General features: G+C 36.5%; 2 protein-coding genes across 3 annotated transcripts; one reads left to right on the top strand and one right to left on the bottom strand.

Annotated features, from left to right (window-relative positions):
- Nucleotides 1-412: 412 nt before the first annotated feature.
- Nucleotides 413-6,454, bottom strand: LOC112764508 (probable sodium/metabolite cotransporter BASS3, chloroplastic). Of its 2 annotated transcripts, none has more exons than XM_025810155.2 (5): nucleotides 5,769-6,454; nucleotides 4,584-4,679; nucleotides 4,184-4,490; nucleotides 3,843-4,090; nucleotides 413-1,183 (listed from the first exon to the last, which is right to left on the bottom strand). In XM_025810155.2, exons 1-5 carry the CDS (start codon nucleotides 6,149-6,151, stop codon nucleotides 1,105-1,107), a joined length of 1,113 nt encoding a protein of 370 aa, XP_025665940.1. In that variant the 5' UTR covers nucleotides 6,152-6,454; the 3' UTR covers nucleotides 413-1,104. The 2 variants fall into 2 exon arrangements, with proteins under 2 accessions (XP_025665940.1, XP_025665939.1); XM_025810154.2 differs by lacking the exon at nucleotides 413-1,183 and adding an exon at nucleotides 2,023-2,538.
- A 4,167-nt stretch (nucleotides 6,455-10,621) lies between these two features.
- On the top strand, nucleotides 10,622-11,353 carry LOC112763538 (uncharacterized). The gene has a single exon (XM_025809186.1). The coding sequence runs from the start codon at nucleotides 10,622-10,624 to the stop codon at nucleotides 11,351-11,353; it is 732 nt and encodes a 243-aa protein (XP_025664971.1).
- Nucleotides 11,354-27,998: the final 16,645 nt, after the last annotated feature.

Below are 27,998 nucleotides of genomic sequence, written 5' to 3'. Positions count from 1 at the left end.
AAGCAAGTCGTAAATGGTTTAAAAAGTGATATGATTAAAAGAGTTAAGATTTCAGAGACGTTAAAACTTCAAGAATAGTACTTTTCATTCTCCACTTTAATCATGCAAGATGTATTTAAAGCAAATCACAAGTGACCAAATCCTACTTCCTGGTAATTCAATTTCTCTTTTCTTAATAAATCGTCAATTCATTGAGCAATTGATTATGACAAAAGGTGAAGAACATGCACTGATTTAAAGCCACATAATTCTTAAGAACTAATCCTAGTTGATTCAATGTCACTTATCAATTCCAGTTTTAAAACTTAAAGAACCATGAGAAGGAGTTTTCAAGCATAATTCCAAAAACTAACTTTTTCAAGATGTTAAGAGAATTTAGGTTAGATTAGAATTGTTTCCCAACACATTCAAATCCTTATAATGAAGAACGAAAACTATTTCTTCATATAACATCAATGCATTAATCAAAAGTAGAAAATCTATAGCATTAATCCATTAGAATCAACAGAGCTCCTAACCTTATCCGATGAGATTAATGACTCATCGTGTGCTTGGAAATCAAAAAGCAATGAATTGAAAAATGGCCGAGAGAAGAGCCACGTGAGTGTCTCTCCTTCTTTAAATACTAACCCTAATTTAATATTCAAAATCAATCAAAACTAAAACAGAATCAAATCTAAACTAATTAATATTTTTCAAAATAGTTTTTCCCTCTCAAGTCAAGCTATAAATAATTCTTCATAAGTACCAATCAATGCTTCAAATCATGAGCCTTGTGCTAAAGCTTTAATAATCAACTTAAGTGCTTCAAAAGATTGGAGATTAAGAGAGATTTGGCAAGGAATCTCAAGCCCTGGGAGTAACCCAATTTGGTGTGTGAGGCGCATGAAGCCTTGCGTGAAGCGCAAGCCTAAATTGGAGAAGTTGGAGGTCTCTGTTTGGTTGTTACCTGAGGCGCCTGAGGTATTGTGAAGCGCAGGATGAGAAGCAGGGCTGGGAGGTTTTCTGGAGTGCATGCATGAGGCACATGACTAGGGCGTGAGGCGCATGGTTGATTATGTCCCCTGAGAGTGGTCTTCGAGGATACTTGGAGGCTTGGTTGTCCTAAGAGCTCTTTGTGATGACACAACTCCTTTGTTTAGCTCCTTCCTTCTTGTTTTTGCTTGGTTTCTTCCAAGATCTCCTGTAACAAAAGAAATTCACACACTCAAAGTAAGATGCAGTAGACAACGACATGATTACTCAAAATAACAAGAATCATTAGTTTATAGACTAAAATTAATAAGAAAAAACTACTAAAGATGTGGATGCATCAACTATGGTGGAAAAGAGAGCAACAATGACGGCAACACTAGCAACTTGCAATACGGCAACATCCATAGGCCGCTGCAGGGAGCATCATGCGATACAACACCCACAGACGACATGAAACCGGGAGGCAAGGTGGCGAGAGTACAGTGGCGCTAGGCAGGGAAGCACGCTGCACGAAGACAAGATTAGAGATGCAACAAAGGCGAGCGGGAACGGGGAGATGAGAATTGGTTTTGAGACTTTTTGCCCGGGTTAGTTTGTTCATCATTTTTGGTGCAACTATAATGTTGAGAGAGGAATTAAAGCAAACACGTTAATTTTTTGGTTATTTGATTTGATTTTTTTTTTCTAAAACTATTAGATTGATGCAATTTTAATTTTAATTTTGATTGTAAAAGGGTAATTGACTTTTTCTCACAGAAATAAAAAAAAATTATTTAATTATTTAACATAAATAATTATTAGGATATATTTGTCCTTTTATGATTATTTGTGAGAATATTTTTTTTATACATAATAACATAATATTTTTTAAAATTTAAATAAAAAATAAATGCCAATGCAGATAAATATAATCCACATGGCAAATATTTTTATTTGTTCACCTTTTATATCGGATATGTAATCATACGGAAGCAATAAAAAAATTGCATAATAAAGCACCGTCCGGACTACGTGTTTGCTCTAGGAACATAAATAGAGCGACAAAGGTAGAGAAATTTCTGATGTTGGTAAATCATATATTGACATACTTTGAGGCTATGTACAGAAACTAATTTAGCAGCTATATAATAATAGTTGGTACTCATCTATAAATCTACATTTCGTAACTAAGTAAATCTTTAACTGATCTGGTGTATATCAGTATTCCTATCCAAACCTCATTCTATACACTTGGAATTCATATATCTACCCCTTCCTAGCCATAAAATTAACTTTATCCGGCTTCCAGGCGCCACCAGATGCTATCACGAAGTTATAAACAAAAGTTAAGCCTTGACAGTGTAATTGGTTCTCAGGGAAAATAGTGAGAACAGGTCTCTAATTCGAAAGCCGCTTCCCCAGAAGGAGGCAAGGCAGAGACCCATTATAGCCATTACGACTACAGAACATGCAGCCGGAACCGTCTGACTACTTCCCAGAAACTGGGTGGCTAGAAGCCCTGCAAGTGTGGAGCTCTGCATCCCAGTGCATAATGAAATCGTCTTGCTTACTTGTTCTTCCTGCCTGTGACAGTATCTATGTCATATACTTTTGGAATATGGCATCCAAGGAAGCAATTGTACTATAAGCGCCTTCTGGCATCAACTTGCATATAAAAGTTATGATATTCAATGAATTCCAAAGTTACTACTAAGTACTAAGTTTCAGTAAGAAATATATTACTCCTTCCTATAGAAGAAAACAGACCAACTATCATCTTATTGAGAACGGTGAGAAATCTTTGGGTGCTCTTGGAGCAAATCTCTTGCTCTGCACCAATTAATTTTTCTCAAATCATTCCTGTGGGTCAATTAAATCACTTATAAATATTATGAATTTCCTAAAATAAATATGGTTAATACTGATCTTATGTTTTCTTCTCAAATTTAAATCCTTGTTTTATCTCCTCATCTACTTATTAAAGATATAACTGTTCATGTATCTAGAGTTTGATCATTGTTATTCCTAAAAGAAAGAAATTCGGTATATGTCAAAACTAAAAAGAGAGGAAAAGACACTCACGCCTCATACCCAAAAGGAAAAGTAAATTTCTGAGTTTACCATTGGCATTCAAGATTTACAATACCAAGGATATAAGAATTTCTCCAACTTTCAAATATGTTGTCCTACAAATACACAGTATCGTTGTGTAGCATTGGTTATGTGCCAAAAGAGGTTTTTGCTGTTTACTTTGAGAAGGAAATTTTTAGCACAACTATGTCAGATTCCCCTCATTATCATTGTAAAAATAAAAATGAAAGAAGAATCTGGATGAATGTCAAAACGCTGACGGTGAATAGGTAAATGGAAAGTGCAGATGAGAAAAAGAACCCCTAAAACGGTGGACAGTGATTTCTTTTCTTCTCTTTTCTTCTTTCGAAATATTGATTTGTTTCTCTTAAAGGGAGAGGTGCCAATGATTTATTCTTAGAAATAGCTGAGGCAGACACAAGATGAGCAACTGCTAAGAGGTAAACATAAAATCAGTACTAACCAAGGTTATTTTAGGAAATTCATAATATTTTCAAGCAACTTAACAGGCCCACAATAATGATTTGGCAAACATCAATTGTTGGTGCAGAGCAAGAGGTTTGTCCCAAGGGCACATAAGAACTATTCTGGTTGGAGAGTTTATATCAGAAATTTATCAATGTCATCATATTAAATCATAACTCAATATATGACACCAATCAGAAATCTGGATTGCCAACTCCACGAAAGGACAAGCAGAAATCACTTCCTATTTACAGTGAAGCCACATAAAAGGCAGAATACAACTAAACACTGAACTGTGGATTCTTCATATTGCCAAGTTTCAGAAATCATACCTCCACGACGGATTGTTTGAGAACCAATATCCTAAAGTGAAGGCAACAGAATGAAATATTATTATTGGGAAAACCAATCGGAGTCCTTCAACAGACAAAATTTGACTTCGGTTTAGAGCAAGAGGGCTTCCAATGCACATGGAAGTACATATCATAGCAACAAAGGGCATCACAGGCTGAAGAACGGATACAACTGGCTTTGCATATGCATTGAGAAGAAGACCAAGTGTAACTGGTCCAAGAACAACCTGCTTGAAGTTACAGCTAAACCAGTCACCAAATTGAATTCAAGTAGAATAGTGTACAAGTTCAAAGCTGGGTATTTCTGAAGTGTTACTTACCTGTAGTATGGACTTTGACATGGAAATTGCATCAACCGGGACTACTGATCCGATCAGAAGCTCAGTTAATAGGGGGGTAAAAATAACTGATGCAATAGTGGTAGAGCTTGTGAGAAGAATGCTTAGGGCCACATCCCCTTTGCTTAAATAACTGGCATAGCTGGATAGCTGAGCCCCTGAAACACAAGACATGAGGATAAATCCAGCATAGAACATTCTAGATACACCAAAAACCTTTGCAATCAAAACACCAAGGGCAGGTTTCAGCACATATTGCGCAATAAACCCTAGTGAAAGTGGTAGAGGTCTGCAACAGAAAAATGATGAATTGGAATAAGTATGAATAGTTGCTAATAAAAAATAATAAAAAGGATAAACAGAACAGTGGTGAGAGTCGCACCTTTTAAATGCAAGAGCAAAATCATCTAAGGATAGTTTTATCCCAATGGACAACATAATCCCACCAAGTGCAGGTGCATATAACCCTTTAGATACCCTGAACCAGTTAAAAGCTCTCAGTTCTTCCACTGATTGATTATTACAAGCTACCAATAAATGGTAGAATTTAAAAATTCTTTTTAAGGGAAAAAAAAAAACAACAAGAAATGGATAAAGAGAGAAGAGTTTGTTTGGCTCAGCAGCATATGCACATAAATTTCAGTCAGAGTACCACAAAAACGTGTATTTCTACAACTTTTAAATGAACAGATAGTAGTTATAGTCTCAAATAAATTGGAACCCAAAAACTCTATCGTACAATGACAAAAACTCAGAAATAAACAATTAACTTCATCAAGACATAAGTCAATTGCTAGAAAACAAAGACCTTTCATGCACAAATACAAATTAAAAATTCAGATACCAGTATCGTGAAAGCGGGATATGTCAACAACAGATGAAATCAGTGCTACTAAATAATAAGTGGTAAGTAGTAACCAAGAAAATTTTCGAGCACAAGTGTTTCATCCAATTCTTCGTTCTCTATCCATATATAGCGAGAATAAGAAACAAACAAAACATTTAAGTAAATAAACAACGTAAATTAATAATAAATTCTTCAAAAAGGATCAACAGAACGTCAGAACCATAAATGCCTGTTTTGTTTAACCATTTTTTTTCTATTCTAGATGGAAAATAAATAAATTCAAAAGGGTGAACTATTATTTTGCCATTTGAAAATTTCAATTCTAATTCAGTTCAGAAACGGATTATCTTAATTTTTTTTCCAATTGATGACCCTAAATTGTGATCTCTCGATATACTAATTTATTGGAGATCAAGAGAAAATACTTAGAGAAGATGTTGAATTTTAAGAATTTGACAACATCTCCATTCCCAGTTCAGAATGAAAGAAACCCACTCGTAGCGCCTCCAAAGAGAACAAAAGGTTGGCACAACTCCATAAATCTTGTGTGATTTAGAGAGTCACAATTTTTTTTTTATTAAGAAACTGTTTTGTTTATAACTATAATCTATTAGATGACAAAAATGATAATAAACCCATTAAGCAGTGAAATCCTATCATGACCTTTTTTTTTTCTTTTTCACAAAAGTCTAAAAGAAAAAAGTTCGATGAGAATCACACCAAGTGAAAGTGGAAGGTTGAACAAGAGCGGCAACTGCAGTGGCTGCAACAACGAAAGGAAGTAATGCGGACAAAAGCTGAGACCAATTCTTTTCTCCAACTTCAGCGACGGCACTTCCATCAACCCCAGAAGGAAGAAACGAAGCGTTAGCGTTCCTCCGGAGGAACCCAATCCTCCACTTGAAGTGCGACGTCGAGCACGCGAAGCTCAAAACGGAGCCACCCTTCGAAACTGAAGCAGAAGCAGAAAAGGAGCCACAAGTGCGAGCGAGAGCGAGAGAATTGATGGTTAAAGTGGAATTGGTGCGAGTTCCGTGACGTAAAAGGGGAATTGAGGGAACTTGAAAGGAGCAGGAGGTTCCGGCCATGGAGAGAGAGAGCATGAGGTGCCGCCGGCGATGATCGTCCGGTATGGCCGGCGAGTTCGGGAGGAGGAGGAGGAGGGAGAAAAGAGAAAGCAGCGGTTTTGCAGAAAAGATGAAATTAGGGAAGAGATTGGCATTCTATTTTCGTACATGTGGGTGTGAAAGAGATATAAGATGAGATGCTTATGGTTGTTCGTCATTTGATTGGGTTTGGAATTTGGAGTGCGGTGTGAGTGAACACGGGTCAAGATTAGCCCCTTGAAGCATCCTGTTTGTATGTTAGAAGTCATAGTCGCAATAAATGTTACCTATGCAGTATATGCACAGCGCCACCAGCACATGACTTTAAGAAAAAAAAAAGAAGAGAGTTGATATAAAATTGATTTTATAAACTTGATTTCATTTTGATAAAAAGTGAGTTGGTAATTATTTTGTATTAAGAAATTTGATAATTATTTTTTTTTATATTTCTTATTTTAAATAAGATTAAATAGTAAAATTAATAAAAAAATAAATTTTTTAATTAATTTTTTTATTTATTAATTAAAAACAAAAGCTATAATTTATTATTTATGATAAACAAAAATTTAAAGTCAGAATTATATTCATATTTAGAGTGAAAAATTAGCCAAATAAAAAATTAGAGTGTTCAAGAAAATTGAACGTACTTTTTGTACTTTTAACATATTTGTCAAACACAGCATAAAGCGTTTATAATTTATTATTCGAAAAATTTACCAAAAAAAATTGAAATAAAAAATACATGTGTGGTTTTTTTCTAAAAAAATGATCACAATCCTATTATTTTGATAGTGTCACTCTTTTTTATAAATTTATCTAAACATACTACAAAATAAACATAAAAAGAATGATATTATCATTTTTTTTTAAATACTAGCGGCTTTGTAGTACCCGAATCATAATAAATAAATAAATAAATAAAAATTAAATTGTAGGATTCAAGTTCAGTTTGGATAAATAACTTAATTAAGCTATTTTTGACAAAATAGTTTAAACAATAAATGACTATATTAAAAGTAGTTTATAAATAAGTTATTTTGTATTTGGGATTTTAGCTTTAAAAGTGTTTATTTTATAGAAATGTGATAAAAAAAATAGTAGTATTATGAGAGAAGTCATTTCTTTAACTTCTCTATAAGCTCCTAAATAGATTCTTAGAAATGTGCAATTTGGTTTTGAAAATTGCACCAAACATTAATACTACTATTTTTCATAAGTAAAAAACTCAAAAAAGTTACTTTTGAAGCTTCCCAAACGGGGTTCACTCTATTTTTTCTAACCCTAATTTTACACCACTATTTTTTTAATTTCATCCGCTACATAACTTACACAATAAAAAAACAAAAAAAAAAAAAGAGAAAAAAAGAAGAGGAAGAAAATTGAAAGAAAAAGAAAATATAAAGCTAAGAAAAAATGAGAGAGAGGAGAGGGGAGGGAAACACTGGGAGGGGGTAGCACTAGGCACCTGAGTAGGGATCCTAGGATTTGGAATAGAGAGGAGTACTACCGTTTGGAAAACGAGTCCCTTTCTATATTTGTAGAACATCTTCCAGAAGATATATCGAAGAAGGAGCTGTATCACTTGTTCAATTGGACGGGACCCATAAATGATATTTATTTATCCAGAAAACAAAAAAATGGGAGCACATACATTTTTGCTTTCATCCGATATACAACAAAGGGTGGAGCTATGAAGGCCATTGCGAAAATGAATAGAATGAGGTTACGGGGAAAGGTCATTTCGGTAGGGGAAGCCCGGTATCGACGTACGAAGGAAACGGCAAATGCTTAGCGACATCAAGTGGCATTGGCTGTTCAGAATACGGTGAAGGTTCAAGCGCAACATGGGACTAGCCAAAGGGATCCAGGGGCAGAGGCGAAAGAGCGGAGGAAAGAGGTAAGGAAAGGGGACCCTCACGGCAATGAGTGGACGAAGAAGATGGAAGTGCCTGTGGCAAGTGAGAACCTGGTCTGGTTGCAGAGAAGTCTAATAGGTGGCACAAATAAGGCTATTGACTATAAGTCTCTGAGGGCAATGATAAGCAAGAATTTACCGCAAGTGGTGGAGGTACGAGAACTCGGAGCCTACAAAGCTCTCTTGACGTTTGATAGCATTTTAAGCGCTGAAGAAGCCTTCACATTTAAAATGAACAATATCCTGAAGTTCTTCCATAACATCTGGAGATGGGATGAAGAGGAGCGTAGTGAAACCCGTAGGGTATGGCTAGAGTATTTTGGTGTTCCGTTGCATACGTGGTCTGTGGAGACGTTTAAGCTGATTGGTAGTCAATGGGGTGAAGTTGTTGGGTGCGATGAGGCCATGGAGTCATGTCTTTCCTTCAATGTGGGACGAATACAAATTGACACTTGTATTATGGACATTATCAATGAGTGGATTCACATTACTGTTGGTACTAGTGGATTCAACATCCTAGTTAAGGAGGTTGGAAACGAGAGCTATGGATCGCAGTGTCAGCCTAAGGGTGCTAGTACTTCTGGCCTACCAAAAATATGCGAGAATGTGGGTACAAGCAGGTTGAATTCGATGGCACTGGTGGCAATGAGAGATCCGGTGGTTGATGGGTTGATGGCAGTGCCAAGGGAGGAAGAAACTGGAAAGGGTAGGGTGGTAATTTTCGAAAATATTTTGAATGAATGGAGTTATTGTAACTTAATTGACTTGAACACTACGAAGGTAACAGACGATTTGGTTATGGAAGGATAAGCAAATTTTAAGGGATGTCATGATTTACTAATTGATGCAGAATCTGAAGAAACGGTAAGTTGGGATTATGGGGCTGATGGGCAGAATTTTGGTGGCTATTGGAAACAAAATCAGAAGCAAAAAGGGCTTATGGGCTGGCCCAATGTTCAATTAGATGGAACAAGTAAGGAGGGAAGGAAGTTGGGCTGCCCTTCACCAACCGCAAGCCCAGACACGGAGGGAAGAAGGTTGGGCTGCTCTTCACCAACCGCAGGCTCAGGCACGGAAGACTGGATCATGCGACCGGGTCGGGTCGGGGCTCTTCCATCTGGACGCTCTCCATCGCCTGGATTGGGAGAAGCAGAAAATGCGAGCCTTGAAGGAGAGATCCTGGATGTGAGCGACGAACCTGGACCACGGAGTAACGTAGGCGCACGAGTAGGGGACCAAGATCGCCGGTGGGCGGTGAGCGACGCGGCTGTTGCAAGCTCTGGACACCGTGCGGCTGTACTGGATTCATCGGGTGCTGTCCCTAAGCGCACAATGGATTCCGTGCCCGCGACGCTGATGGTTGGATCCTCTAGGGATGCGGTCAAGAGGCAGTCACAGCAGAAGAGCCTATCGCTAGGGGAGGAACCTGTAGACGGCTGGGATGGAACCAATCAGTTCAGCGGCAAAGAATTAAAAAACACTTTGCCTCTGGCTGATGCAAGAATTGAGGAAGGCGGTGGTGATAATGGGCCAGGGAAGGATGCTGGCAGTGGACTCAAGGGGCTCAGTGAGAGTAAGACTCTGGAAAGAGAAGAGCAGATGATTGAAAATAAAAAAGCATGGGACCTAGCAGTTGAATCCGAAGCGGTGCAGTGCGACAAAAAGGACGACATAATGGCGATCCTACAAGAACAAAATGAAGCACTTGCCCAAAAGAAGAAGCTGGCTAAGCAGAGAGAAAAGGCGCGAAGATGCAGACTGAAAAATCTCAATAAGGTGTGTACCAAAGTTTTAAAATGATTTTTAGCTCTTGGAATGTTAGGGGGTTAGGGGGTTGGTAAGTTGAGTATGGTTAAAGATCTCAAAAAGAAGCAGAAGCTGAACATGTTAGGATTGGTTGAGTCTAAAATTCCAGTTGTGACTAAGTTTGATGTAGTACGTATTTGGGGGAGCGATGCTGTGGGATGGGAGTATGTTAGATCGGAAGGCGCGTCCGGAGGGCTGGTGTTAATGTGGGATATTATGTTATTTAGAATGAATAATTGCTACAAAGGAGAGAGATGGTTATGTGTTGAAGGAGTCCTTTTGAAAAATGATTTTCCTTGTGCTTTCTGTTTGGTATATGGTGCTCATAATAGACTCGAAAAACTTGCTATATGGGAGGAACTGAGCTTTATTGCTGGTTTATGTCAAGTCCCGATATGTTACATGGGTGACTTCAATGAGGTTATATAGGTTGAAGAGAGGAAAGGACAGGATAGATTAACAGGGTCTGCTGAAGATTTCAAGTGTTGGGTACAAGATATGCAGCTAGTGGATCTACCATTGCAGGATCATAATTTACCTGGTTTAGAGGGCACTCCTGCAGTCGCATTGACAGAGTCCTAGTGAGTGTCAAATGGACGGAAATATTCCCGGAGATTCGGTTAAAAGGGGGACCGAAAGGCCTGTCAGACCACTGTCCGATTATAGTGGAAGATACCATATCTAGAGGGGGCCCACGGCCCTTTCGTTGCTTGGATTCCTATTTTACACATGACGGTTTCCTAAGGATGGTCAAGGAAGAATGGAGGAATCTTGGTGCGGCACAGTTCACAGATAAGCTGAAGGCTTTAACGGTTCCTTTGGGAAGATGGCATAAGGACAATTTTGGCGACATGGATAAGAAAATTCAGCGTCTTGAGGAGGAAATCAGGAAGGTTGATGAGCTGGCAGGAAATGGAGTCTATAATGATACAGTGGAGGCTAGAAGAAAAGCACTAGTGAGCTGTTGCAAGCAGTGGTATGTCAGAAAAGAAATCCACTGGAAGCAGATGTCACGTTCCAGGCATGCGAAGGATATGGATAAGAACACTAGGTACTTCCATAATTTGGCGTCGGCAAGAAGGAGGAACAACAGACTTGATGCTTTGGTAATTCATGGTAAGTTGGTTAGAAACCAAGCTCGGATCAAAACTGCTATCAGAGATTTTTATAAAGATTTATATCACCAGGAGAGATCACCGGTAGTAGGTTTTAGGGATAGTTTGGTGAATCGGATTAATGCTGAAGACTCGATAGCTCTGGAGAGATTACCGACAATGGAGGAGATTAAAGAAGCCGTCTGGGATTGTGAGTCATCCAAGGCTCCAGGGAGTGATGGATATAACATGAACTTCATCAAGAAGTGCTGGAATGAGATTGGTGTAGAATTCATGACAGCTGTTTTGGATTTCTTTCGGTCATCACAGTTACCTTCTGAGTCCAATATTACCTGGGTGGCCTTAGCACCTAAGTTTACCTGAGCAAAGGAGATCAAAGACCTTCGGCCGATCAGCATGGTAGGTTGTGTATATAAAATAATCTCCAAAGTGATGATTAGGAGGATGAGATCAGTCATGCCAAGCTTAGTAGGGGAGACCCAAAGCGCATTTGTGAAAGGGCGGAAAATTCATGATGGGGTACTTATTGCATGCGAAACAGTGCACTGGCTAAAGAATAGGAAGAAAAAAGTGGCAATTATCAAATTAGACTTCCAAAAGGCTTATGACCAGGTAAAATGGAGCTTCGTGGATATTGTGCTGCAGAGGATGGGATTTGGTTGGCAGTGGAGGTCATGGGTGAAGGAGTGTATTGGCACTGCATCTATGTCGATCCTAATAAATGGCTCACCATCGAAACCTTTTAAGATGGAGAGGGGTCTGAGACAAGGTGACCCCCTATCTCCATTTTTATTTGTTTTGGTTGTGGATGTGCTGCATAGGATGATAGGGGAGGCAGTCAGGAACAAACGTATTTTTCCGCTGCTGATTGGAAAGGACAATATAAAGTTATCACATTTACAATTCACAGATGACACTATATTGTTCTGTCCACCAGAGGAGAAGACCATAAGAAACTATGCCAGGTTACTAAGGTGCTTTGAGATGATGTCAGGGTTATCTATTAACTTTAATAAGTCAAGTCTAATTCCAATCAATTGCAAACAGTAGTGGACATCCGACATGTGCAACTACTTTGGATGTAAGGAGGCCAGTCTCCCAATAAGATATCTTGGCATCTCACTAGCAGCAAACCCAAGACTGGTCAGGACTTGGAAACCGATTATTGATAAGGTTGAGGAGAAGCTCAGCTTGCGGAAGGCAAAAGTACTCAACAAGGCAGGGAAGCTTGTCCTTATTAAATCTGTGTTAAACAACTTGCCAGTGTACTACTTGAGTCTATATAAGATGCCGAAGGCAGTGGCTGACAAGTTGATATCGTTGCAGAGGAGATTCCTGTGGAGCAAGAAGGAAGGGAGGCATGGCTTGGCGCTAGTCAAGTGGGAGCTAGTTCAAGCCCCTAAAAAGGTAGGTGGGTTGGGGGTTGGTGATGCAGTCATTAGAAACACTGCACTTCTGTTCAAGTGGTGGTCGCGGTTCTCAAAAGAGAAGTGCCCATTATGGAAGAAGGTCATTTGCTCTTGCTATAATTTGAACCCAAACGTGATGTTATCAGCTCAAACGTTACCTACTAGAGGGGGCCCATGGAAGGATATCTGTCAGCTGCAGGTTAGAGATAGTGATGTGAGAGATAAGATGATATCGGGGTTATCTATGGAAGTGGGTGACGGAAGGAGAACTCGTTTCTGGGAGGATGTCTGGCTACAAAGTGGTGCCCTAAAGATGACTTTTCCGAGGCTTTTCTCTATTTCAAACCAAAAAGGATCTATCATAGGGGATTGCGGGTTTTGGGATGGGTTAGAGTGGATCTGGAACTTCCAGTGGAGACGAGAATTGTACCAAAGGGAGTTGGGATTAGTGGATCATTTATATGAAACTTTAAGGCCTATTAAGCTAGCACAGGATAAGCAAGACAGAGTTGTTTGGAAGTTTGACAAGGAAGGTATTTTTTCGACTAACAATTTTGTGCAGGTAATGCAGTCAGAGACCCTTCCGGAGGAAGTTACCAGCTATAGTTTCACCAGAACCATTTGGAAAGGCTTGGTTCCACCACGGGTGGAGTTGTTTATTTGGTTTACGCTGATAGGGAGAGTTAATACCAAAGAAAGATTGCATAGACTGGAGATTGTTCAACATGGTGATAACATATGTGTGTTGTGTAAAAAAGACGTTGAATTTATACATCACTTGTTTTTGGGCTGTGAGTTTACTTGGCAGGTGTGGTGTCGATGGCTATCTGACTTTGGGAGTTCGTGGTCTATCTCAGGCTCACTAAAGGAACACTTTGAGAGCTAGACAGGTGTTGCTCACAAGAAAGGAGACCGCAACAAGTGGCTCATATGTTTCTTCTCCGTTATTTGGAACATTTGGCTAGAGGAACATGCGGATTTTTAACAACACGGAAGGAGGTGCTGAGGAGGTGTTTCGTAAATCAGTAATCTGTTATAGAGAATGGTGTAATTTAGATCCCTTCTGTTGTTAATGGCAATGCCGGAGATAACACTAGGGACAGTTTTCTGGTCATATTATTATAGGTTCCTTGTTTGTTAGCATTCTCGCTTCACTTTTTGTGTTGAGCTCCATTGTTCAAAAAAAAGAAGAGGAAGAAGACGACATTAACGGTGAGCAAGGTTGCTGCCGTTGCAACTATTGAATCTAAAGAAAGAGAGATAGAATGAGAAGATAAGGAGACAGAAATAATAGGGTGGACAGAAAACAGAAGTGGATGAAGACAACAATGATGCTAGCTCTAGTGTAAGGAGTTGTTGCCACCGGCGTCGACTAGAAAAAAACAAAAGAGAAGGAGAGAGAAGTGACTAGATGAGGAAGGGAAAATAGCTTCGGGGACGAGAGAAGGTTTGATGGCAAAGTGGGAAGCCGACAACGACAAAGCAAGCTAGCTGGTTGGCGAAAGAGATTATGCAAATCAAAAAACGTGGTGGTACGATTCGTTATTCTGTTTTACTTCGTTAACCTCTGATATATTCTGTTCCAACATTGTTTACGGTTCCGTCTTGTTTGCCAGAAATTACCCCCTATCTAAAGCCACCTTAAACCATCCTCACGCACTTGGATTTCAACCTCTAATCTCTAACTTGGTGTCATTTTGGAGTTTCTCTTCGGTCCCAAGGAATCGATTTGTGAGTAGACTCTATGCCTATAATTATTTGACTTTACATCTATAATTATTTTGAAATACGCTGCTTTAAATTTATAATTATACAATATTACTATTAAAGGATTTTTATTTGACCTTAATAAGCAATTTATTAGAGCATAAATATTTATTCTCGTGAAATTCAGATTTTTAATCTACATGAGACTATATATTTTAATGAGACTACATATTCTTGAAATTAATTATGATACTTGCTATTCTAAAATTGCGAAATATGTTGGAATCCTTTATGATTTAGAAAGAATAATTAGAAATTATTTGTATGAAAAAGTACTGATTGATTTGATTTGAGGTTATATATATTTAGAAGATTAAATAGTTTGTTTTGAATTGATTTGGGAGACTCGTATTAGAAAAAGTTAGTTAACAGTGGTTATGACGTTAACTTAGATGCATCTGACTTAGACTTTAACTAGCAGGGCGTTGCTAGCCTAACCTATATTTTATTTGATATTTGTATTAAGAACTCCTTTATTGATTCACTTATTTGTATAAATTACTATATTATAAATAAAATATATTTTGATAATACGATTTATATGGTCTCATGTGAATTATAGATGTATTGTCTAGACACTGGGTTACAAACCTCACTCTATTTTCTTAAAAAATTTTCAGGAACAGATAAATGAATATGTGAGCTTGTGTTATCCAAGGGTAATTATCTACAATAAATATTTATTCTTTGTTGAGTTCTTAGTATAAGAACCGGAAATTAGTTAACCATTTAAAGATGAAATTCGAATTAGTAAATTTTTCCGAGCAAAAAAATACAACTTTCTGCGGAAAAATGTGTAAAAACACGTACTGATAATCTAGGCGACAGTATCGGCTTAAGTCTATCTATAACGACCCAATTTTCAGTACGCCTAGGACATACCAGAAACTGAGTGCTACCAATTTGTCATCCTATATATTATCTATTATTTATTATATGAGCCTGATTCGTTGTTAATAGCGTAGTTAGTTAGCGAGGTACTTTTTTTTTTTTTGAAAACATTTGAATTAATAGACGGAATCATTCATAATCAACTCATAGCTGATAACAGATAAAACAGTTATAAGCAACCACACATAAATACATCACAAGTAGCTAGCAACATTCAGTTATCCAGCCTTTATTAGAGTATAGACCTTTAGTTAGAACACCCCTAGGTATAGCTAGATAATAACTATATACATATACATACATACAACATCCCAGGTTCTGACCTATTCAAGAGGTCCCTAAGCTGGCACCTAGGCTAGCCTAGACTCTATACTCACCTAGTCCCTCTAAACTACTAAAGCGAGGGAAAGTACGTTCTAAGTCTTCACAACTCAAGTCAGGTGGAACGTCATCAAAAGATAGAACATCATCTGCTACTCCTCTGCACGATCAGACTTTTCCACAGGACGTCTCTCTGGTACCTCATGAAGTATCCACAAAATAGGAATCTCGTACACAGGATTTAGGTTAAAGTGCGCATACGAAGGGGTGCAGACGTTGGCTGGTCTCACAGTATTTACATATAATCAGAGAACGATATTCACCCTAGACTCAGAAGACTATCTAGAGTAGAATCCTCTTCTTGCGAACGGTCATCAGCGAACTATGGTAAGGTACTCTTACTTCCATCTGAAGGGGGAAGGGAGAGAGAAGGGGTAAGAACTGGGGAGTTCTTAGTAGGGTCGGGGTTATTAGTTACATTCATTAATTCTATGTTGTTTAGCAGACTATTAGCAGAATACAAGGAAGCAGTAATTAGAAAACACAGATAAGTAGAGAAGATAGAGAAAACAGATAGCAGAACACAAACAGAAGAATACAAGAAAATATCACAAGCGCAGAGAATGGAATACAAACAAGGAAAGCATACATTCATACCACAAACATAACAAAGGAAATGCGCAACCAAGTATGATGCATGTCTAGCCCTAGTGCAGGTAATGAGCTCATCTGTCGGTTACTAACCCGCTCCCGACGTTATCCAGCAACCTCTGTCTGGATAAGGCTTTCCTATTGGCTATACCCCTGTGTACAGGAAATAACCCCTCTGCCAACACAGGGTCCACTGCACGCAGGAAATAACACATCTGCCACTGCAGGGATGTACGCCGACACACCTTCTGTATACAGGAAATAACCCCTCTGCCACTACAGAAATGGAACAGGTGGTCACGGTACTTCTGTAGCAGGAAATAACCCCTCTGCCTTACAGAAATAAAATATGGATTTGTACCGTAGGAAAGCGTTCTCAGTGATCACACCATTATCTATCTGACTGCCTCACTGCAGCAGATGATCATACAAGTATATCTGGAGTTGCCTTAACGTAACAAATGAATAAACACATCTCTTGGGTTGCCTCAAGCAACAAATAAATATCTCTTGGGTTGCCTCAAGCAACAAATCATCACATAATCATTCTCATTATCATCATTCATCATCATTCTCATTATTCATCATCATTTTCACATTCTTATGCAGTACCTCTTTCTTTCTCTGTTTAATCATACTGTACAAACTTTACATCTTTCACTTTTACAACATCTTAATTCAAACCATTTCTCTTTATCACATTACTCTTTTCTCTTTGTCTTTTTACTTTGCTCTGATTACTCCTTTCTCTGTATCCCTTTATTCTGCTCTGGTTACTCTGTTCTCTGTGTTTCTTTACTCTACTCTGATTTTTCTGTTTAACGTATGTATTAAAAGCTTATGTAAATTTCGGTATGAATAGTTAGTCTGTCCCAAGTATAGGTTCATTAAGTCTATACTGAAACAGTTTAACTTTTCATATAATACCTAACCCTATTCGCAATTCCAGGACTAACTATGTTGCCCTAGTTCGTTCACTAGTCTCTGTCTATTTTTCTGTCATTAAAACTTTACAGACTTTTTCTTCGATTTTTATCTTTTCTTCAACTTTTTATCTTTTATTTATCTTTGCCTCACTAATATTTTTTTACCACTCCCTAAGTGTTTTATGAAAGTAATTATGAGATTCTGTGCTTAAAGTTGTCTTTCTAAAGCTTTTACAGAAAACTGCCTTTTCTGCATTATTTTATTATTTTTATTAAAATATTATTTTTAATTAAATATTATTATTTAATATTTTATTATTTTTTATTATTTTATCATTAAATTTTCGAAAATTAACTTACTTTTACTTTTAACCTTTAAAATTCACTTTTTACCACCCGTAACTTTTAATATTTCTACTTTTACCACCCTAACTTTCAGAAATTACTAAATAACCCCCAAATACCAAATTAATTACTTCCTTGCCCTTTTATGAATCAAAAAGGTGTTCTTCATTGTTCTTCATCACACTCAAAGTGTTCTTCATGTTCTTCATAAATTCTTCAGATTCCTTCTCTGTTTTTACCTGTTTTTCAGTCTTTTCGGCAACCGATTTTTACTATAATTCATAATAAATTAGCAGCCACTAAAACCCCATATTTTCTAAATGATTTCAACACAAACTGAACCTCAATTTAAGCTTAGGGTTTTGTTTTTCCAGCTGCCCCAAGAACATGAACTTTAAAGCTTGAATTTCATAAAATTTCATCAAAATTTCACCAAATTTTCACCAAGAATCAATCATATAAGCAACCAATTTTTAGCACAGCCAATTTATACAACATTCACACAACTCAAACACAAATAATCAAGATTAATTTCGTGACACCCTACCTGGTTTTGCTGCTCCTAATTCAGTTAAACTTTCAGGTGGTCCTTAAGCACTTTTTCCTCCTAAATCACATCAAGAACAACTTTGAATCCAAAAACTCTCAACTGACCAAATCTCACTCAGTATGTTAGGAAGAGATATCTCACCTTATACTTGCTGGAAATTCACGTTTCTTGGCCCTCAAGTCAAGTTAAGCATGATTCCTAAGGAAGAACATCAAGAAAACACATGTTTAAGCATGTTTCCTTGAAAACCGAATTGAAATAGGAGGGAGACAGCTATCTCACCTTATTTCTATCCTTGATAAGTTACATGGTTATGTAGAGGAAGAAGAGAGGATCATTTTGGTGAAATCGGAGTTTTGATTTGAGTTTTAGTTCAGAAGAAATCAAGCTTTGAAGATTAAGTGTTCATGAAAGTTTCTCTCTTTTCTCTCTTGTTATTTTCGGCCAAAATGATGAAATGAGACAGCCTTGGAGGTCTTGGGGGTGTAAGGTGAGTTGTGATTGGTTGGCTTGGAGGTGGATTAAAATAATATTAAAATATCTCTGGTGTACAACTACTAAAACTAGGTGTATCGGAACACTTGTAAAAACATCTCTAAAAATTATTTTCTGAGCTACTAGCATAAATGACACTAGTAACATATTTATTATGAGAATAGTACATGTATAATGAGGCCTTAGTATTGCTAAATTCATCAGAGAGTGTTGATGCTAAGCTGCACCAGTAAACCATAAACCCGGTTAAACCGATTTTCTGTTTTTAACTAAAACTGACCAGGTAACCTTATAATATTATTCAAGAAGATTCTAATACTAATATAATGATAATATAATCCTATTATCTCTCTTCTCTCAAAAATCGAGTCCAGTTCGTCAAATTGAAACTATTTACAAAAAACCAAATCAAAACTTCTAACCGATATGGTTCAAAAACCAGGTTCTTCGTGACCGCGTTATCGAGCTTGTCTCGGAAAAGGTTCTAACTTAAAGATGACATAATGACAATGAGGATTGAGATACTTGATGATATATCAAAGATTTTCCCCTTACTGATCTTCCGGAGAAATCCGTACTTTCAGAAAAGATTTCGCGTTCTCGAAAACCGGGGTTGTTACACTATCTGTAACTGTGTATGAGTAAATAAAATTAGAAATTTAATTTATTAATTTAGAAAGATAAAAATAAATTAGAATCGAAATTTTGGCCCAAGCCCAACATATAAATACCCCTTTAATGAGCATTTCAGCTCATTTCCTTACTGAGAGTGAGAGAGGGACGGTGAAGAAGAAGAGAGAAGAGAAGAGGGTTACACTATTCATCATCCTCTTCATTTGATCATATCTACGGAGCTCCGATTTGCGTGCCATTTATAGCCACGCGAAACTCTTGTTAAGTCCGTCATTTCTATCTAAATAAAGTTGGTAAGAATTTGAAATTCATGCTCTATTTCACTTCCCTAACAGTTTCAAAATTTTTGATTTAATTATTGAGCAAATTTTTTTATTTTGGTTGTTTAGGAGTGATCTAGCATTGGGCTATTGTTAGATTTTGCCTAAATCACCATTTGATAAGGTAAGAAACCTCTATACCCTTGTGGTTTGTCATATATGTGAGCCCTAGTGTTAATTTGGATAAATTATATGTATTAGATTGAAATATATGTTGTTTGGAGCTTGAAATTGGTGTTTTGGAGTACTTAGTGTTGAGCTAAAGTGGTGGTTGTGCTTGAGTTACTTGTTGGAGGCTTGAAAACTTTATGGAAGGACCATTTTTGGGTGTTTTGTGCTTGTGTGGGAATTGACCAAGGTATGGTTTCAGTTTCATTTAGCTAATATGTAATGTTGTGGGCAACTTAGGTTAGTGGCCTTTAAGATAGGATTGAATGATTAGGTGTATGATTAATTGTATGTAAATTATTATGTTTGATGATGAATGTATGATGATGATGATGATATGGAGTCTTGGATATGTATGGTATATGAATTATGATGAAGATTGAATGAGTTGCATGTGTTGGAGTATGATTATGATGATAGTATGATGAGTATTGATGTTGATTATGATCGATGATGAATATTGAGGATGATGATAATATGATGATGATTATGAGTCTTGATGATGAATTATGAGTATAAAAGGTTGAACAGATGGAAATTCTTAATGGTAATATTGATGTTGACATGGTTTAATGGAAATTGAGGAGCATTGATTTGATTTAGGTTGAATTTGGAGTTGTTGAATGAGTTAAGAATAGTTTAGATTGTTGAATGATTAAAAAAATGGTTGAGGAATGATGGTAAGGATTTTAAGTTGTTTTGGTATTATTGGGTTGTGAGTAAATTGGTTTGAGTTTTGAAAGAATAGAGGAGTTTGAATGTCTGGTAAAAACCTTGATTTTAACCAACTTTGAAGGGCCATAACTTGGCCTCTAGACCTTTAATTTTGATAAACTTGTTTTGAACGAAGCTTGGGTCCGAGAGGTTTATGCCGTTCGAAGAAAAAAAAGTTATGTATGTTTGAAGTTTGGTGTTAAAATAGAATTCTGCAGCAAAACAACTTTTTCTTAAAATTGGGTGGCGTGCGTACGCGTAATAGGGCATGCATACACGATATTTTCATTTTTACACTCCCGCATACGCGGCAACCCTTTTCTGTTTTGAACTTTTGCGTACACAGACGATGCACACATATGCGACTTTGTCAAAATGACACCCATGCGTTGATTGCAGATTTTTACGAACCACAAAACACCGGCAAGTGCACTAGGTCATATCAAGTAATAAACTCAGGTGAGTGAGTGTCGATCCCACGAGGATTAACTGATTAAGCAAGCAATAGTTAATTGATTATTCTAGTCAGACAATCAAAATTTGGATTTTGAAAACTTTGAAACATAAACAACAATGGGATAAAGGCAAGGCAATGAGTAACGTAAAGATAATATGATTGAAAGAGTTAAGGTTTTGAAGATGTTAAAACTTCTGAATTAATATTTTTCACTTTCCACCTTAATCATGCAGAGATACTTTTTTGGCAAATCATTAGTAATTAAACCCCAATCCCTTGTGATTTAATTTCTCTTTAACCTAATTAATCGCTATTCCCTTAGTCAATTATTTATGAAAAAAGTTGAAGAATGCCCATTGATTTATAAAACCTCACAATTCATAAGAATCTTCCCTAGTTGAATTTATGTCACTTATTGATAAACCACTATTTTATGGTTTATCTTGTGCTCAATTGAGTGGTTTTATCAAGTCTTTACACACTTATTCATACAGTTTGCATGATTTTACAATTTCTTCCCAGATTTTGTTCTATGATTGAAAACTTGCTTCCTAGATCTCTAAATTGTATATTTTTAATTCCCCTTTAAACCATTCGATGCCGTGATCTGTGCGTTAAGTGTTTTCAGACTTTATAGGGCAGAAATAGCTTAAAGAATGGAAAGGAAGCTTGCAAAAATGGAATGAGCACAAGAAATAAAGGAGATAACCAGCAAGGAGCGACGTGCACGCATGGCTCACGCGTGCGCGTGCCTGACGCGAACGCGTGACATGCGAATATGACCAGCAACGCGTACGCGTGACTGACGCGTACGCATGACATGCGCTACCTGCAGAAATCGTAGAAAACACTGGGAGCGATTTTTGGCCGAGTTTGGACCCAGTTTTTGGCCCAAAAAACACAGATTAGAGGCTACAAAGTGGGGGAATCATCAATTCACTGGGAGAACTTACATACACTTCTGATTATTCACAATTTAGGTTTTAGATGTAGTTTCTAGAGAGAGAGAGGCTCTCTCCTCTCTCTAGGTTTTAGGATTTCTCTTAGTTTTAGGTTTATTTCTTCTCAATTCCAGGTTCAATGTTCCTTTAATTTAGTTTCTCTTCTACTTTTAATTGTCTTAGCATTCTAGTTTATTTATCTTTCCAATTGAATTTATGAACTCTCCATGTTAGATTTGATTTTATATTTAATGCAATTTGAGGTATTTTATATTTATGACTGTTTTCTTCTATTTGTGTCATTGATGCTTACAATTGGTTGTTTTGATTTATTATGACTTGATAGTTTTCTATGTTTTTATGTCATGTCTTCTAAGTGTTTGTTAAAATGCTTGGAAGGATTTTAAGTTAGATTTTTATATTCTTGGCTGTGGTTGAGTAATTGGAGACTCTTGAGTTATCAAACTCCTTTGTTGAATGAAAATTGAAGGTTATTGGTTGATTTGGATCCCTCTAAAGCTAGTCTTTCCTTAGGAGTTGACTAGGACTTGAGGAATCAAATTGATTAGTCCACTTGACTTTCCTTCATAGTTAGAGGTTAACTAAGTAGGAGCAATGGACACTTCTCATCACAATTGATAAGGATAACTATGATAGGATGTCTAGTTCTCTTACCTTGCCAAGAGTTTTCTTAATTATTAGTTTATTTTCTTATCATTTAAATTCCTTGTTCAACATTTAAAAACCCAAAAAGATACTTTTCCCTAACGAATAATAACCACACCTCCCTGCAATTCCTTGAGAGACGACCCGAGGTTTAAATACTTCGGTTTATTTTTATTAGGTTTGCTTTAATGACAACCAAATTTTTGTATGAAAGGATTCTTTGTTGGTTTAGAAACTATACTAGCAACGAGGATTTATTTGTGAAATTCTAAACCGTTAAAAATCCGTTCGTCAAAATGGCGCCATTGTCGGGGAATTGCAAACTTGTGCCTTATTATTGGTTATTGTAAATATTTGCTTTTTGCTTATTTACTAGTTTTTGTTAGTTTAGGACTTAGTTGCTTATTTTTACTAGTTTTTGTTTTTATTTTCTTTAGCTACTATGAATTCTCACCCCTTTGACTCTAAGTTTAGTTCAAATTATGTTCTAGGAAATGAAAGCTACAATGAGAATATGTGTATTAAGTATTTTCAGGATTTATAGGGCAGGAATTGCTTAGAGGATGGAAAAGAAGCATGCAAAAGTGGAAGGAATACAAGAAATTAAAGGAATTGCTGAGCTGTCAAGCCTGACCTCTTCGCACTCAATCGATCATAACTTGAGCTACAGAGGTCCAAATGAGACGGTTTCAGTTGTGTTGGAAAGCTAACATCCGGGACTTCAAAATAACATATAATTTGTCATAGTTTCCATGCTTTTAGGTGACGCGCATGCATGGATTACGCGTACACATGACCTGGCAAAAGTTCAATCCACGCGTACGCGTGACAGAGCCATGTGCTGGACGTATCAGAAAATGCTGGGGGCGATTTTTGGGTTATTTTTGACCTAGTTTTTGGCCCAGAAAACACAGATCAGAGGCTACAGAGTGGGGGAATCACATACATTCATTCAAACAACTTCTCATTATTCACAATTTAGGTTTTAGATGTAGTTTTCTAGAGAAAGAGGCTCTCTCCTCTCTCTAGGTTTTAGGATTCCTAGTTTTATGCTTTTGAGTTGGATATTGAGAAGATTTACTACCTCCGTTGAAGTCTTTATAATTCTAGTTTGTTTCCTATTCCTTTACTCTTTTTATTCCTCATTTACTTTTTTAGAGTTATATGGATACCTTCGATTTTGAAATTAATTAATGCAAAGATACTTTTCTATCTAATTTCATTATTTCTTGATTATTTTCAATTGAGTCCAATTATCATGTCTTCTTTCTACTCCCTTTAGATGTATGCAAAATTGGCATCCATGTCAATGGAGTAGGCTTCCAACTTGGCTTTGGAGTTGATTAATATTTGGAGACCCTTGAGTTGGGAGACTCAAGAGTTAATTTGTAATTGGGAATTATTGGCTGGCTCTCTAGTCACTAACGCTAATCCTTCCCAAGGGAGAGGATTAGGACTTGTGAATAGAAGTTGGCTCAACTACTTGACTTTCCTTTATTCGGTAAGGGTTAACTAAGTAGAAACAACAACCTATTACTATTAATCTTGGGAAATCCAACAAGGATAGAACTTCCGACTAATCTTCTCCTAGTCAAGGCTTTTTATTTTAATTGTATAAAACCTCTTGTTAATTTTCATTGCTTTAATTTATAATCATTTATTTTTCCATTCCTCATTCAAAAATTTCTCAGAAAACTCATAACCAATAACAAGAACACTTCCCTGCAATTCCTTGAGAGACGACCCGAGGTTTAAATACTTCGGTTATTATTTTTATTGGGTTTGCTTAAGTGACAACCTAATTTTTGTATGAAAGGATTCTTTGTTGGTTTAGAAACTATACTAGCAATGAGAATTTATTGTGAAATTCTTTACCACACAAAAATCCGTTCACCACTTATCAATCCAATTTCAAAACTTAAGAATTCCGAGAATCAGTTTTCAAGCTTAATTCAATAATCAACTTTTCCAAGAAGTTAAAAGAATTTAAATCAGAGAAGAATTATTTTTTAACATATTCAAACCATTTAAGATGAAGAACAAAAATATTTTCTTAAGAAGTAATCAATTGCATAAATTAAAGGTAGAAAGCTAATGTATTAAACCATGGAATTAACAGAGCTTCTAACCTTAACTGAGGAGAATTAGAAACTCCTGATCTTCAGAGAATCCTTAACAAATTAAAATTATAAATTTTAGAAGAAGAGAGAATGAGACAGGCGAGATAGTGGCCTCTTTGTGAGTGATCTCACTTATTTATACTAAAATTTCTACTAATTCAAATTCAAAAACTAATCTTAACTAGAGTGATTAAGATAACTTCCTAATTTAAATTTAAAAAACCTAAATAATATCTCTTTCTAATTAAAATAAATTGAAATATAAATTAAATACACGAGACTACATTACTGAGGACGTGGGGACCACCCTGGGTGCAGGAACTGGCGCCAAACATGAAGTTGTGGCATTTGGCGCCAAGGTTGCTTCGCGGACTGGTGCTAAACGCCAATGTCATGGCGTTTAGCACCATAATGACAGAGAGAAATGACTCATTATATATCGTTGGAAAGCTTTGGAAGTTGACTTTCTAATACAACTAGAACCGTGTCGTTTGGACCTCTATATCTCAATTTATGCTCATTTGAGTGTGAAGAGGTCAGGGATGACAGCATCCACGAATTCTCTTTGTACTTGTCTTCAATTCTTCGTTCCTCCTTATACTTTTGCTTCTCTTTTCCTAAAATTTTCCTACAAGAATCATATAATTACCAAGCAAAAGTCATGAATTTTCTATGAGAAATGTCCAAGAAAAGTTCTTAAGATACTCATGCATCACAATACCAAACTTAAGCTCTTTCTTATCCTCAAGCAAGCAAAGAATCATGGCATAATCTTCAGAATCTTAAAGCTTAAAATGCAAGGGTGAATGGTAGTAATTCAAATAATTTTGGTTAGCCGTTTCACTTATGCACAATTCAACACAAATGGTTATAATCTTTCGAGACTTCTATCCGGATTAGATTATGGGATCCTTCCTTGAATCATAACCTTGAAGCAAGCTTATTTAGTTTCTTTGTAAATTTTCTTTTTGTTGGGTGATTTGCACCTTGAGCCTAGCCGTGACTCTAAGTGCTTTGTTTTCAAGTAGTACCACTTGATACATAAGCACTACAAGCACTTGATTGGGGGCTCTTTGAGCTGATTTTTCTTTTGATATTCCCCATCAATGGTGCTCAGAGCCTGATAAACTGCTATTTTACAGTTTATTTTATATAGAATTGAGCATATTTTATCAATTATTCTCACACTTATTCATATAAATTGTGTGTTTTACATTTTCCTTCCTAATTTTGTGCTATGGTTGAAACATGCTTCTTTGGCCTTAAATTTGCTAATTTTAATCCTGCCGTGATATTTTTGTTAAGTGTTTTCAGGTTTACAAGGCATGAATGGCTTGAAGGATGAAGAGGAAGCATCTTAAAGTTTTGCCCATTTAGTTTATGAACTCTTCATGTTAGATTCAATTTTCTATTTAATGCAATTTGAGGTATTTCATATTTATTGCTCATTTCTTTGTTTGTTATTATTGAATGCTTGCAATTGTTAGTTTTAGGTTTTATTATTCCTTGTTAATTTTCTATGCTTTTATTTTATGCCCACCAAGTGTTTGATAAAATGCTTGGTTGGATTTTAAGTTAGCTTTTTATGTTCTTAGCTTGGATTGAATAATTTGGAGACTCTTTAGTTGTCAAAGTCTCTTGTTGATTGGTGATTGAAAGTTGCTACTTGACTTAAGCTTCACTAACTCTAATCTTTGATTAGGACTTCTGAACTCAAGTTGAATTACTCACTTGACTTACCTTCAATTGTTAGAGGTTAACTAAGTGAGAGAAAAAGGCAATTACCATCAAAATTGATGATGATAATGAGGATAGGAATTCTAACTTTCAATTCTTGCTAGGACTTTTTCTTAGTTGTTATTTTACTTCCTTGTTATTTACATTACTTGTTCCTTATTTCAAAACCTAAAAATATACTATCTCATAACCAATAGTAACATACTTCCCTGCAATTCTTTGAGAGACGACCCGAGATTTTATACTTCGGTTAATTTTATTGGGTTTGTTTAAGTGACAAACAATTTAAATATTGATTGAGGTTTAATTGTCGGTTTAGACTATACTTGCAACGCGAAATTTTTGTGAAAATCTTTACCGACATTTTTTCTCCGTCAGAGCCTTTGGCTTTCTCTTTCTTTGAGGGGGGGGGGGAGCTTTGAACCTTGAACCTAGCTGTGACTCTAAGCGCTCTATTTTCAAGTATTACCATTTGATACATAAGCACCACAGACACTTGACTCAGATGCTTTTTGAGCTTATTTTTCTTTGAAATTCCTTAGTTTGTGGTGCCCAGAGCCTTTGGCTTCTCTTCCACCCTTTATTATTATTATTATTATTAATTAGATTTTGCTTCCCCAAGGCTTTCTGAATGATACGAATCCTATAATAGTCCTCTAAACTGAGGCCTCAAGCAATTTGGCTCAGTAAGTGTTGTACAATTCAGTTAGTTTGGCCTTCCAAACTCATACATGCTCGCTATATTCACACCTTATTTCTTTTTGTTTCTTTTTTAGCACATGATCCTTGCTTGCTTTTATGAAACAAGCACAATTATAATTGTGGGTTGTGATGAGCAAGTAATGATATGTACTTGACTAACAAGACTCATAAATGCATTGTATAGGATAGAACAAGATAATATATGCATATTATTAAAAAGGAAGGAAACAAAACAAATAGAAGTCAACAACCTTAGTTCTCATTGCCACCATCTTTCTCATCTTCCTCTTTATTATCCTTTTAGACTATGTAGAGCATATCATCCAACACCAAACTTAGAATGATTGCTTGTCTTCAAGTAACGAAAAAAAATAATAGTGATAGACTAAGAAAAAATCATGATTAAAAGCTATTGAGTAACGCGAAAGCTTATCTAAGTAAAACAAACAAGATTAAAAACTAAACAAAAGTAAAGCCAAAACAATGTAAAATAAATGAGTTGCTAATGTGTTTGCATGGGGTTTGGACCTTACATGAGTAAAATGTGGCAACACCAAACTTGCTGTAAGAATACCAAACTTAGTATGACGCAATGAATGTGAACTTGGGCCAAGTACCCAAGAAATGAAAGCATCTTATTGGTGTAGAAACACCAAACTTAATCCATGAAACACATACACAACTTGAAATAAAGCAAAAATAAAAATGAAAAGAAAATACCGAACATTGGGTTGCCTCCCAACAAGCGCTTCTTTAACGTCACTAGCTTGACGGGTGTTTCTTGCTAAGGTGGAGATTGATAGTGTTTCACCTCATCCTCTCTCATCTTGAATTTCCTCCCTATATCTTCATATGTTAGCTCAAGATGCTCAAGGAAAAGAACTCTACTCACTGTGTATGGCAACAGTGGGTGGTGAGATAATACTACTTTGTCCCCTGGTGAAAAATCTTCAGTAGGAATTTTCTTGTTCCTCCACCCTCTAGGTACTTTCTTCTTTGGAGCCTCCTCCTTGTTTGATGCACACCCAACACCAAACTTAGATTTGATGTCAGGGGTTTCTTGTTGATTGCAAAGGGAGACTTTGGTTGCATAATCTTTGTGACTTCAATTGAGTGGTTAACTTGTTGCACCTTCTCTGTCTCCTCCTTTCAACTCAAACATGGAGAATGTATTTCTAGGAGTAATTAATTTGGT

This window comes from Arachis hypogaea, chromosome 17 (genome assembly GCF_003086295.3).
Source record: "Arachis hypogaea cultivar Tifrunner chromosome 17, arahy.Tifrunner.gnm2.J5K5, whole genome shotgun sequence".
Lineage (NCBI taxonomy): Eukaryota > Viridiplantae > Streptophyta > Magnoliopsida > Fabales > Fabaceae > Arachis > Arachis hypogaea.
Note: the sequence above shows the minus strand (reverse complement) of the source record. Positions and strands in the feature narration are given on the sequence as shown.

Excerpts from the sequence above, each read along its gene's own strand:
- LOC112764508 (XM_025810154.2), bottom strand. The coding sequence starts at position 6,151 with ATGCTCTCTCTCTCCATGGCCGGAACCTCCTGCTCCTTTCAAGTTCCC. Across the intron at positions 4,680-5,768 it reads CAACCTTCCACTTTCACTTG|GGTATCTAAAGGGTTATATG; the intron begins GTGTGATTCTCA and ends TAACTGGTTCAG. Across the intron at positions 2,539-3,842 it reads TCAAACAATCCGTCGTGGAG|GCAGGAAGAACAAGTAAGCA; the intron begins GTATGATTTCTG and ends ATACTGTCACAG.
- LOC112763538 (XM_025809186.1), top strand. The coding sequence starts at position 10,622 with ATGGTCAAGGAAGAATGGAGGAATCTTGGTGCGGCACAGTTCACAGAT.